A 13,378-nucleotide genomic window follows, 5' to 3' on the forward strand; every position below is an offset into this window, starting at 1 on the left:
TCGTTAACAAGGATGTCAAGTGTGCATCCTAAGAAAAATATGTACTTAAATTCATACAATAATAAGTGATTGACAAAATCTACCTGATGAGTTATTTATAAATCTTATTAGTGCAAAAGTTATATTTTCCAAATCAAAAAGTTAGTAAGAAAAGTGAATTATGTACCACCTACCATTAAATCATATTTCTATTTTCAACATAAAGTAACCTGAAACAAATTAAATTCCTTCTTATTTTTAAAATATTATAGATATTGTGTTAAATTTATGTCTGTGATGCATGGCTAGAAACGGTTAAACGTTCTGCAAAATAAATAACCCTCAAAAGACATGTGGGGAGATGATGTTTGTGGTTTTGTGTATTTACATATGAGTGAGTAGGGTGGACAATGTAATCAACAGTCCCTGTCTATGCTGTATTCTTATAGTTCAGAGATCAAAAGAACATTCTAGCATTTAAACGAATTGTAAACACGGGATATCTTGGTATTCATCTCTCCTTGAAATGTACTGTGAATAGTGGAGGAACACGCAAATTGCCTTATGTTAATTCTATAGCTAAGTACCAGTGATGGACCATCTTCAAAGTCATCCTAGTTACCTTTTGTTCCCTGAGGAAATCCCAACTTGTCAAAGAGGACATGAAATTGTATAAAAGATCTTTGGGTCCTGATTCTGTCATCTCAGATCTGCTTAGGCTTCATCAGGGGAAGTCTGAGTTGCAAGACTGAGGTCCCAGTTATGCTGATACGCCCTGAATATGATATTTGGACATTGGACTATAACTGATGAACTATTTCTGAAAGAACTCTTTGCAGCTACGAAGCTCAGCATCTCTGCTATGAATGTGCACCTAAATGAATTGAACTCATGTCTGTATGTATACTGCTCTTCTAACTATATTCTCTCTCTGTTGTTTTTTAATAAATTTAGTTTAGTTAATAAGAATTGGCTGTAGTGTGTATTTGGGTAAGATCTGAAACATTCACGAACCTGGGAGATAATGTGTCTGATCCTTTGCGATTGATAGAACCTTTTCTTTTATATGATAAAATAAGATTTACAGAAATGTTCATCATATTTCACGTGGGTTCCCGGATGGAGGCCTGAGGCTGGATCACTTTAAGGGAACTGTGTGGTTTGGACTTCTGAGTAACCAGTAAGGTAACAAAGAAGCTGTTTTACGCTGTCTTGGTAAATCTAAGTGGAATAGCCACCAGTTTTATGGGGATTTGTCTTCCCCATTCTTTGCAGTTCACCCTAATTGACTGATCTTAGCTGGCCCTCATTGGGACCCCAGTCACAATGTCATTTAAAAATCAACACAATTTTTAAATGTTGATAGAAAAATGCAAAATTGTATTTAGTGGCATACAGTTGGGCACATACCATCACAAGAAAAACTTACTAAAATGTGCACACTGCTGATGCACAAACTTTTGTCCTTTATCATTTAAAATGACTAACAAACTTTTAATTCAGATTTAGTATAGTCCTCTTTCTTTTGAGGATGAGCCATGTGCCAAATTAAATTTTAACAGCCACCTGTTTCTGAAGTCTCTGAGTGGGAAAAACAAGAGAATAACTTCATATGAGGAAAAAATATACTGTTTTTCATACTTGCATAACTCCAAAGAAGTGAACAAATTGTCTTCAAACTTAAAAATCACTTTGTGGACTAAGACTAAGCTGCAAAATTGCCTTTGCAATGCTCCCAATCTCTGCCAATCCAGGTGCAAAGGACAATGCTGAAGTCTGATCCCATGCATGACAGCATATTGCAGTATGCTAAAACACTGGACAAACACGTGCATCTTTTTTTATAACTATCAGAGTTTTCAATTCATGAATACTTGCTTTAAATAGCAATTGGTTTTATCTTAAAATAACTACACACTTAAAGTACTAAATTAAAATAGATAATTCTATGTACCATACCTGTGCCTTTACTTCCAGGATCTGGTGCAAACAGCTTTATAGTAATTTTTGGCAACATCCATTGCATCCACAAGCTAACACGTCCACTTGATATTCCAATGTTACTTGTTGTTTGTTCCAAGGTAATAGAGTCTGAGAATGGAGAATCATCACCACCTTGTACAGAATCAGCCTAGAAAAAGAGAAATACTAACTGAAAAGGCACAGTGATCACCCAGATTATGTAATAATTTAGAAATATCTCACATGACTGTCTTAAAATACTATAACAGGTCATATCCATATACTGTATATAATATGCTTATATACTGATCGTTTGTAAACCACCTTCCAGTGTGGCACTAAATTAGTATTGCATCACTCTATTGAGTAGCACAGTTAATAAATAATAATACCTGTGCTCCTAGCGCTTACACAATAAGAATTATCTTCAGAGAAATATATGCTTACTTCATTAATCAGTACTATTCAATTAGTTAGCAACACTATAAGAAACATGGTCAAATCTACACAACTTCATACAATATGATGGATTTTTTTCAAGACAAAATATCAGTTAATTTTTTAAAAAATATTTACTTTTTAAAATGCAAAAGCACCACAGAATATGGAAGCATTGGTAACAACTCCATAATTAAGGGTGCACTGAGATTTGCTCTTAACAGAGAATTGATATCCCTGTCTTTCATCTCTTTGGACTGAAATTAGTCTCTAAATTTGGGTCAATAATTCTCCATAGGACAACTGAATTTTCTATGTATTTTCTGGACAAAGTCTTTGTTAAATTTGCAAGGGGAAAATTATACATAAAACACCCTCTCCTTTTGAATTTTTCTATTTTCATCACCCCTCTGAAGGTTCTTCTAGCTGAACTACTATGGACCGCCAAACTTCACACACACACACATTCTGATAATGTCTTGGACGTAAGCCATTTTTGAACATTCAAAATTAGACACATAAAAGTTAGTCCCCCTATTCAGGAAAACCTAATGGAGTTTTGCCCAGATTATATGATGAAACTGTCAAGTTCTAGCATTTGCTTCCATTTTACAAACACTGCTAGCCTGCCTCATTACCTCTTCTCTTCACAAAAACCCTGGTGGATCAGGGCTGGCCAACAGGGAGCTCTGGGGTGGATGTGGGAAAGATAGTGTATTTGTGCATAATAGAGGGTGAAATCTGGTCTTTGTGAGGGGAAGAGAGGTTTGATTAGGTCTATGAGGCAGTAGAGGAAGAAGAGATGCGAGAGTGGGGCTGTCCTTTGCAGTGGGAGCTGAAGGAGTAGATCCCAATATGTATACACATGCAGATGGAGTTCCCCCCATTGCACTTCTGTCTGCTGCCATGAGGCAGCCAAGGCAGCATTGCCTTGGGCATCTATGGTTCCTCTCACTGCCATAACAGATGTACTGGGAGACTCACGGAAGCAGAACCATGAGTAACTTGAATATATCAGTATTTTTGCACTGCTGCCATGGGGAAGACCACACAGCTGGTCAGAGTGGCAGACGCAGTGACATTTGTGGACAATGTCAGCAAATGTGTCCAACTGACATGACCAATCTATAGATTAAGACCGTTGCACTCTGGACTTTTATCCTGGAACTTTTAGAAAAGCCAAAAATACTTAACTCAAAGTCATGCTAAAGAGAAAACAATTAATGTGGAGAACCTTGTTTTGAGGACTGTTAATATCTTCTGAGACTGTGTTCAAGGATGATTTGTTTACAATAGTGGTTCTCAAACTTTTGTACGGGTGACCCCTTTCACATAGCAAACGTCAGAGTGCAACCCCCCCTTATAAATTAAAAACACTTTTAAATATATTTAACACCATTATAAATTATGGAGGCAAAGTGGTGTTTGGGGTGGAGGCTGACAGGTCATGACCCCCCATGTAATAACCTCATGACCCCCTGAGGGGTCCCAACCCCCAATTTGAGAACCCCTGGTTTACAAGATAAGATTGTTTGGGTTAAAACACTATTGGAAATAAATGCCATAACAAACTGGGTAGCTTTCCATGGACTATACAGTTATAAAAATTGCATGGATTTCCTCAGCTTGTGATTGATTTTATTTCACTGGAGTTTCAATGCCTATTCTCTCCTTTGCTTTTCTTAAATTTTTTTTTTAAGCTGTGGGTTTAATCGGTACAAAACTTATCGGATGTCAGGCCATGTGTTTTTTTAGGTTTAACAACATCTCTTAACGTCTTTGCCTGCTTGGCTGATGCTTTCTTAGCTGGTTCCTGCCAACAAGAAAGAAGAGGAAATTTCAACCAACAAACTAGACCTCACCTCTGATCACCTTCCACCCTTATCTTCAATGAAGCATGGGACTTTGTCTGCCTAAGGAAATATTCAGCTTCAACTAACATCACAAAAATCCATCCATATCTGACAGTACAGGAGCCTATTTCCCCCCACCCCCCGCCCCTTTTCCTTCCTCTTCTCTGGTTGCTGCCCTATTAATATTTCCATCGCTCATGAAGAAAACTTGTTACCTGCAATATCCTTGCACATTTAAGTGATTTCATTTGTCTTTTTGTAATATGTATATATAATGTCTGGCACAATATGGGATCCTTGACTGTGGCTTCTAGAATCTACAACAGTACAAACAGATAATACTAACAACCATGTGTGATTATTAAGGAGTTAAAGCCTTAAAGCATTGGACAGACCACTAACAGTTTTATTACTGTGGAAGGGTGCACACACTATCTAATTAACTCATAACCAGCACTACTTTGATGGTTACGGAGGACAGAAGTGTTAAGTAAGAGTTTTCTCCTTTTTCTTCCCCATGGCATGGGTTATCTCCCTAATATGAAACAAAGGCAGTAAGAATATACTTGTTTTGTTTTGTATTTGCTCCTCAAAATGCTGGCTGAGAGCATAATGAGTTTCTTGACTGGTCTGTCCTTATGATAAAAGTGCTCACCTATGGGAAGTAATTATCTTCTGTTGCATCAGCAAACTCTGTTCCTTCCCTAAAACTGTAAAGGCTTGACAGACAAGGGCACAAAGATGCGTGCTCTCTGAGAAAGAGCAAAACAAATGAAAGCCACACTGAAAAACCTGTTTGGATGATGGTTGATCAGACAGAGGGGAGCTTCTGTTCTAGACTGACCCATATTATTTCCCCCTTCTATATGGAGCATAGGACATAGACCAAGAACCTACTCTCTCCCTATGAGATTTTGGAGGAGTATCCTAATATTCACGTGCTCCACTAAAATCAATTCCTAGATTCAGACAGGAGTGTTGCTTCTCCAAACTGCAGTTCTCATGAGCCTCGGACTAATCCCCCTGTTCTTTTCCTTACTTCTATACCCCTCTCCACACAAGGGACCTGCCCCTCTTGATCCACCAGTTTGGAAACCTGACTAAGAGGAAAAGCTTTTTGCAAACTTGCTTGAAAAATCCATTGCCATTAATTTTAACACGTGAAAGTGAAGAGACTTCCATTTCAAAATGCATTGTAAAATCTCAGCTAGATGCAGATGTAACCAGACAGCACAGAAAATAGTGGGACAAATCTTTCTCTTCCCAGTTGTGTGTGTGTGTGTGCGCGTGTGTGCATGTTTGCTGCTGTTGTTTTTTAACAAGAATCAAGTTCTCACTGTAAACAAGAGATAGCTGTCAGTTTTGCCAGTGAATCTGAGACCAAAACAGACACAGTGTTTCCAATTCTTGCAATATTTGGTGCTTTTCTTAAGGCCTCAGCTTCTGAAGTCAACTGATCATATAAGATACTCAGAGCTGTCATTAAAATAAAGTTAGTTTCCAACTTTTATGGTGTCACAGGCTGTCCCTTCACCTACCCTGCGAGTACTGCTGCCTAGCCTGTTCTTGTGGTCTCTTAGCCACAAACACATGCAGGCTGTTTCCCTTTCACCATATGTGCTTTTTAATTTTCAGTTTCAAAGCATAACAGATGGAATCACAGGTATATAGCAGGACAAATACTTTCACACAGCTTTCTCTCCTACCCACAGTTCACTCTCTGAGCCCTTCTCTTTACTTCTCAATTCTTCACCAATATATCCTCCCAACCACAGAGCCAATTCCCTCATTAATCCAGCAATTGCCACACAAGTCTCTGTAATCCCCAACAGAAACTGGTTAATGGACTTCAATTAAGTCTGCAGTCTTCCCAGTGCTGCAAATAGCACCCAGTGCTACAAATAGCACCCTGTCTCATATGGTTGTGGAGAAAGGTTTGAAAATGTGACTTACGTGTATTTTAAAGGCAGAAAAACCAAAAGGGAAATGAAAAGAACCACAATTTTTTGACAGGTTTCAGAGTAGCAGCCGTGTTAGTCTGTATTCGCAAAAAGAAAAGGAGTACTTGTGGCACTTCAGAGACTAACAAATGTATTTGAGCATAAGCTTTCGTGAGCTACCGCTCACTTCATCAGATGCATTCAGTGGAAAATACAGTGGTTGACAAGAACGTCTGCGGAACAGTGGGGGGCAGAGGGGAAATAAACATGGGGAAATAGTTTTACTTTGTGTAATGACACATCCACTCCCAGTCTTTATTCAAGCCTAAATTAATTGTATCCAGTTTGCAAATTAATTCCAATTCAGCAGTCTCTCATTGGAGTCTGTTTTTGAAGTTTTTTTGTTGAAGAATTGCAACTTTTAGGTCTGTAATCGAGTGACCAAAGAGATTGAAGTGTTCTCCGACTGGTTTTTGAATGTTCTAATTCTTGACGTCTGATTTGTGTCCATTTATTCTTTTACGTAGAGACTGTCCAGTTTGACCAATGTACATGGCAGAGGGGCATTGCTGGCACATGATGGCATATATCACATTGGTAGATGTGCAGGTCAACGAGCCTCTGATAGTGTGGCTGATGTGATTAGGCCCTATGATGGTGTCCCCTGAATAGATATGTGGACACAGTTGGCAATGGGCTTTGTTGCAAGGATAGGTTCCCGGGTTAGTGGTTCTGTTGTGTGGTGTGTGGTTGCTGGTGAGTATTTGCTTCAGGTTGGGGGGCTGTCTGTAAGCAAGGACTGGCCTGTCTTCCAAGATCTGTGAGAGTGATGGGTCGTCCTTCAGGATAGGTTGTAGATCCTTGATGATGCGTTGAAGAGGTTTTAGTTGGCGGCTGAAGGTGATGGCTAGTGACGTTCTGTTATTTTCTTTGTTGGCCCTGTCCTGTAGTAGGTGACTTCTGGATACTCTTCTGGCTTTGTCAATCTGTTTCTTCACTTCAGCAGGTGGGTATTGTAGTGGTAAGAATGCTTGATAGAGATCTTGTAGGTGTTTGTCTCTGTCTGAAGGGTTGGAGCTAATGCGGTTGTATCGTAGAGCTTGGCTCTAGACAATGGATCGTGTGGTGTGGTCTGGATGAAAGCTGGAGGCATGTAGGTAGGAATAGCGGTCAGTAGGTTTCCGGTGTAGGGTGGTGTTTATGTGACCATCACTTATTAGCACCATAGTGTCCAGGAAGTGGATCTCTTGTGTGGACTGGTCCAGGCTCAGACGTCAAGAATTATAACATTCAAAAACCAGTCGGAGAACACTTCAATCTCTTTGGTCACTCGATTACAGAGCTAAAAGTTGCAATTCTTCAACAAAAAAACTTCAAAAACAGACTCCAATGAAAGACTGCTGAATTGGAATTAATTTGCAAACTGGATACAATTAACTTAGGCTTGAATAAAGACTGGGAGTGGATGTGTCATTACAGAAAACTATTAAAACTATTTCCCCATGTTTATTTCCCCCCGGCCCCCCACTGTTCCTCAGACATTCTTGTCAACTGCTGGAAATGGCCCACTTTGATTATCACTACAAAAGGTTTTTCCCCCCACCCACCGCTCTCCTGCTGGTAATAGCTCACCTTAAGTGACAGGTTTCAAAGTAGCAGCCGTGTTAGTCCTTTTCTTTTCATCTTAAGTGATCACTCTCATTACAGTGTGTATGGTAACACCCATTGTTTCATGTTCTCTATGTATATAAATCTCCCCACTGTATTTTCCACTGAATGCATCCGATGACGTGAGCTGTAGTTCACGAAAGCTTATGCTCAAATAAATTTGTTAGTCTCTAAGGTGCCACAAGTACCCCTTTTCTTTTTACAATTTTTTTGTAATCTCATGATGTTTTTGGGCCCACCTCATTATTTCTAAATGCTTGATGCTGGCAACGCTGCAGACACTATTGCATGATGTCTTTATGATTTCATAGTCTGGATAGGAACAGGCTATCCTATGCCTATAAATGTTTCAATTCAAAATTGGCATTAAATTTGGAAGCCACTCAGATCAGTGAAAAAGAATTTTACAATTTTAAAAAGATTTTATGTAACCGGATTGGCCAGAAAAAATGTTTGCCTGGCACCAACAAGAAATTAAAAACAACTGGAACTGTGCAAATTTCTTTGAGAATTCTTGGCCTTCACAACATCCTCTGGCAAAGAGTTCCATAGGTTGATTGTGTGTTGTGTGAAGAAATACTTCTGCTTGTTTTAAAATACTTGTTTTAAATCTGCTGCCTATTAATTCCATTTGGTGACCCCTAGTTCGTGTGTTATGAGAAGGAGTAAATAGCACTTCCTTATTTACTTTCTCTACACCAGTCATGATTTTATAGACCTCTGCCATATTCCCCCTTAGTTGTCTCTTTTCCAAACTGAAAACTCCCAATCTTATTAATCTCTCCTCATATGGAAAACATTCCATACCCCTAATAATTTTTGTTGCCCTTTTCTGAAACTTTCCAATTCCAATACATCTTTTTTGAGATGGGGCAAACATATCTGAACGCGGTATTCGAGATGTGGGCGTACCATGGATTGATACAGAGGAAATATGATATTTTCTGTCTTATTATCTATCCCTTTCTTAATGTTCCCAACATTGTTAGCTTATTTGACTGCCGCTACACGCTGAGTGGATGTTTTCAAAGAACTATCCACAATGACTCCAAGATCTCTTTCCTGACTGGTAACAGCTAATTTAGATCCCTAATTTAGAAGCCTCTGCCCCCTACATGTGCAGGCACTGGCTCTATGGCTCCTACGCTGAGGAGGTGGGTTATCTCCTGACGTAGCAAGCTCTTGTGAGAAGGGTCCCTGAAGAGGGTATTGGGGTGGGGGAGAAAAGGATGGAGTAGCCAACTTGGATGATATCCACCACCCATTAGTTGGAGGTTATCCGTTATCAGGTGCTGCAGAATGGGGTGAGACGATCTCTGATGGAATCAGTGTGGCTTCCAGCATGAAATGAGGAGAGTGTTCTATGGGCACCTCAACCAATCCATCAAAACTGTCTCTTCGAGGAGGAGAGCTGAGAGGAAAGTTCCTAAGATCCCGACATCTTTTGTCTGGAGAACCTGGGCTTCTTCCTGTAAGGTTCATTCGATCTCTGTGTATATTGAGATGGATATTGAGATGAGTACTGTGAGCGAAGCTTGAATGGTGGCTGAGGGCTGTACTTTCTTTTGTATCCAGGTGTATAGATCCCGAGGGATTGAAGAGTGGCCTTCGAATCTTCTAACGTGCGGAGGGAAGGATTAGTCTTTTCAGTAAATAATTTAGTCCCCTCAAAGGGGAAGTCCTCCACCATCATTTGGACCTCCTTGGGGAAGCCAGAGAGATGAAGCCACAAGGCCCACCTCATCACAGTGGCAGTTGAAATAGAATGTACCACCGTGTCAGTTGCATCAAGTGCAAACTGGAGAGATGTTTTTGTTACCAGATGGCCCACATTAACCAAGGCTTTAAAATCGGTCCTTGTGAGAATCGGAGGGCTGTTCAATAAAAGAACTAAGCTTCAATAGGCCACTAGGCTTAATAGTTCACCACTCTGAATTGAAAAATGGACAAGAAGTAGACCTTCCTGTGAAACAGGTCTAGACGCTTGCAGTTCTGGTCATAAGGGGTGGACTTAAAGTGGTGTTGGTAGCCTTTAGAGTTAGCTGCGTATACAGTGACTGAATTGGGAGGCATGTGTAGGAACAGGAATTCTGCATCCTTTTCTGGCACATAATATTTCTTGTCTGCCTTCTTACAAGTTGGTCGGACTCACCTTGGTGGGGTCCAGTAGAACCTCATTAATAGGGAGGGCCTCTCTGGAGGAGACGGGGGAATGTAGAATGTCCACCACCTTGTGGCGCGACTCAGACACCTCTTGTAAATGCATTTGGAATGCGTCTGCCACCCTCTGTACCAAGTCCTGGAACAGTTTAAAGTCATCCGCCATAGATGGCAGAGAGGGCATCACTGTCTCATCTGGTGATGATGATGAGAAGTGGGCTGGAGGAGTGACTATCTCTTCCACTTCCCTTGCTGCTCAGGGAGATCAGAGGCCCTTGAGGCAGCGGCTGAAGGAGGGCACTTCCTCAGCTGTTGGCAGGCCATACTAGCAGTGATGGAGGCCTGTTGCCTTTGGGCCTGCCAGGGTCCCAGTATGGCCATTGTGATGGGAAGGGGCCTGGTGGTTGGTACCATGGTTGCCCAAACCAGGGAGGCTGTGGGTCAGAGGGGTGGTATGCCCACTGTCCATAGTGAAACTGGGCTCCGTATGGCAGGTGAGAAGAGTGTTGGGAAGCTAGGTCCTTTTGCTCACTTTCTGATTCCGACGACAAAAAGGGTGGTGCATGGCAGGAGGTCATTGGTGAGCCCAGGGCGCTGGATGAACTCAGTACCAGGGCCCCAGCACCGTGGAAAGGAGAGTCCAGTGTGTCGTACACCGAAAGATCCGTCGCACACTGGAAATCTGTCTGTGCAGAGGGCGTCAGTACCAGCGGAGGCTGTTGGTGCCAAGAGATTTATACTGACAGTGTCTGACACAGAGACCTGATAGCAGGGTGTATCGGTACCTGACGTATCGTCATCAGTACTGATGTTCATGACAGTACCAAGGGAGCCTTCGCCAGGGTGGATCTCACACCCCTGAGGAACCAATGCTTCTTTGCCTGCGCTCATCGGGTCTTTAGGCATTCCGACTTGCCCTGACAGTTTGGTACCGCACGTGCCTTTGGTACCAGATTTAGATGGGTTCAGTGTCGTTGGTACTGATGATACAGACTGAGCTGGGGATTGTTTTCAGCTCAATCGGAGTTTGCTATGAGGACTCACGAACCTTTTCTTAGAGGCCTTACATGAGTGGCTCGTAGGTGTCTCTCTTAGCTCACTCCCTAAGAAGTGAAGGTTGCAAAGTGAGGGCTCCAAATCCCACTTAATGCTTTTCTTTGAGAACTGTAGTAAAACAGATAGACTCCAAACATCACCAAAGGGCACTTTACACCAAATAAAAATGTTGTTCAGTTTGGACTAAAACTAGGAAGTGTTGCAAATTTCCTTGACTTTTCTGGAACAATTGCTTTTGTTTTGCTACAGAAAAACACCCCTAAAACTATTACCATCTTGGCACAGAGTGAAACTGGTATAGGAATAACACCAACATGGCATGACTCTGTTCCATTTGTGGGGAAAGCATCCAGTGAGTGTTTTGACATAGAGTGGAATCATATCTCCGGGCATTCTATCTTTCCTTTCGTAAATTAGAGAAATCTCAGAAATGTAATCTGCCGTGTTAGAAAATCAAAATGTGGACATGTGCAGCAAATGATTTAAAGGTTAGTCGTTACTGATTATGTTTCACTTGCAGATTCTAAGTCTAATCAAAACAACTTCTTGTTTTACCTTGCCATCTGGAGGAACATTGGGGTTCCAGGACTCCAAAGTAAGTTTGAAACAAAAGCCTGATTGCAGCAATTCATCAGAGGTGGGGGTTTTTTAATGTAACCCAACTCCTTACTAGAATAAAGCAGTAATTCTCATTCAGTTGGATGTGATCACATTGGCAATGACAGTAGACTTCCATGGGGATTTTTTATAGCTAAATCAATTGTAAATAGCATAAATACTGCAAACATAGGAATTACTACAAGAGTTTTCTTATGCTGCAAATCAGATTACCCTGACACCACTTCTTCAGGCACAACTGACAAAGGCAAAGGTATTATTACTTTGGCTAGAGATAAACCAGACTCAGACCTAGTGAAGCCGAAACTACAAGAACAAAGTCATTTCTAAGCTTTACAGGCATATAAACCACTCTACAAATACTTTATTTCCAAATCAGAAAGACTGCAAGGATAATAAAGAAATTATAAATCATAAGGCAAAACAATGGTTCAATCTTTTTAAAGGACTGCTGGTTTACATCAATCTGATGGACAAATACCAGGATGGGTAGCTCTCTTGAACTTCTTTCTCCCTTTGATATTCTTCCTATGGAACATTACCTACCCATTCTCTGATATCACTAACACCTGCCTTTTTGAAGTATTTTTTCCTTTTTCTGCTGCTCTCACATCTTCTTTCCCTTAGAACCATGAAAGCTATCATTTCATGATCACTTTCACCCAAATTGCCTTCAGTCTTGAGAACTGCAACCAATTCCTCCGTGAGTCAGAATCAAGTCTAAAATGGCTTGATGGTTTGTGTAGAAGTAATCCAGAAATCGCAGTTACCTATCAGTCGTGGAAGCAAATAGCATATTGGCCCATGCATTTTAACTTCGTAAATCACTGTGTGAAAGGGTCTCGCCTTCTGTACATTATAATCCACCAAAGCAAATTTCAGAGGTTCTCTAAAGTCCAGAGAAGTTTATTTCTCAGTGGTCAGACTTACAATTTTACTTTTTAGGCCCATTTTACAGACCAAGAGAGGGATTAAGGAAATGGCTATAGTTACCCATCTGTTTTCTAAATAGGTAAAATGTCTTCCCATGGGAAATGACATAGCTCACACCAAAGCTTTTGTATTGATGAATCAGGTTTTCAAACAGAGACCTAAACCTTAGAGTACAGAGCCAGATAAACCAGCAGATGTGTGTAAAAAACTGGGAATTAAATGTAAATTAATTACATTTAATTAATGTAAAGTTATACATTACATATAATCCATAGTCATCTGGACATTGAGATGGGGCAAACAAGCAGATCATGCAAAAATTTTACACAACCATCCCTTAGGTCTTTGGGCTGTTCAATCCACACCAAACAGGTTTTATGACTTTTGAATTTATCAAACAGAGAAGAATACAATTATCTTATTTCATTCATATCAAACATTGAAATCTGAACCTCTGCTTTAAGCATTAAGCAGTACATTTCTCAGTTAAATCAATATTTGGTGGCAGGTTTTTCCTTGTCCCAGTAAAAGGTACAAAGGTCAGGAAAGGGAGACAAAGCTAATTACACCAGGAAATCCTAACCTAAGGAATACCAGACAGGTGACAAAGGTATTTTACTTTATCTACATCCACAAACAGAAAGGCCCATGAAAAATTCAGTGCTGTTGGAAGCGTTCTTATGAAATCATAGGAAAAATATAATCTGTGGTGCCACATAAGGCAATGTAGAGTATTTATTTATTATCATTCCACTGTACATGCTGAAACTT

At 40.4% G+C, this 13,378-nt stretch overlaps 1 protein-coding gene across 1 annotated transcript in view; it reads right to left on the reverse strand.

Moving 5' to 3' along the window:
- Positions 1–13,378, reverse strand: part of VPS13B (vacuolar protein sorting 13 homolog B) — a 913,989-nt gene that overhangs the window by 325,546 nt on the left and 575,065 nt on the right. The window contains exon 26 of the mRNA XM_074944046.1: positions 1,939–2,110. Coding sequence (XP_074800147.1) covers positions 1,939–2,110 — 172 coding nt within the window. The remainder of the gene's footprint in view (positions 1–1,938; positions 2,111–13,378) is intronic.

Source organism: Natator depressus, chromosome 2 (assembly GCF_965152275.1).
Source record: "Natator depressus isolate rNatDep1 chromosome 2, rNatDep2.hap1, whole genome shotgun sequence".
NCBI lineage: Eukaryota > Metazoa > Chordata > Testudines > Cheloniidae > Natator > Natator depressus.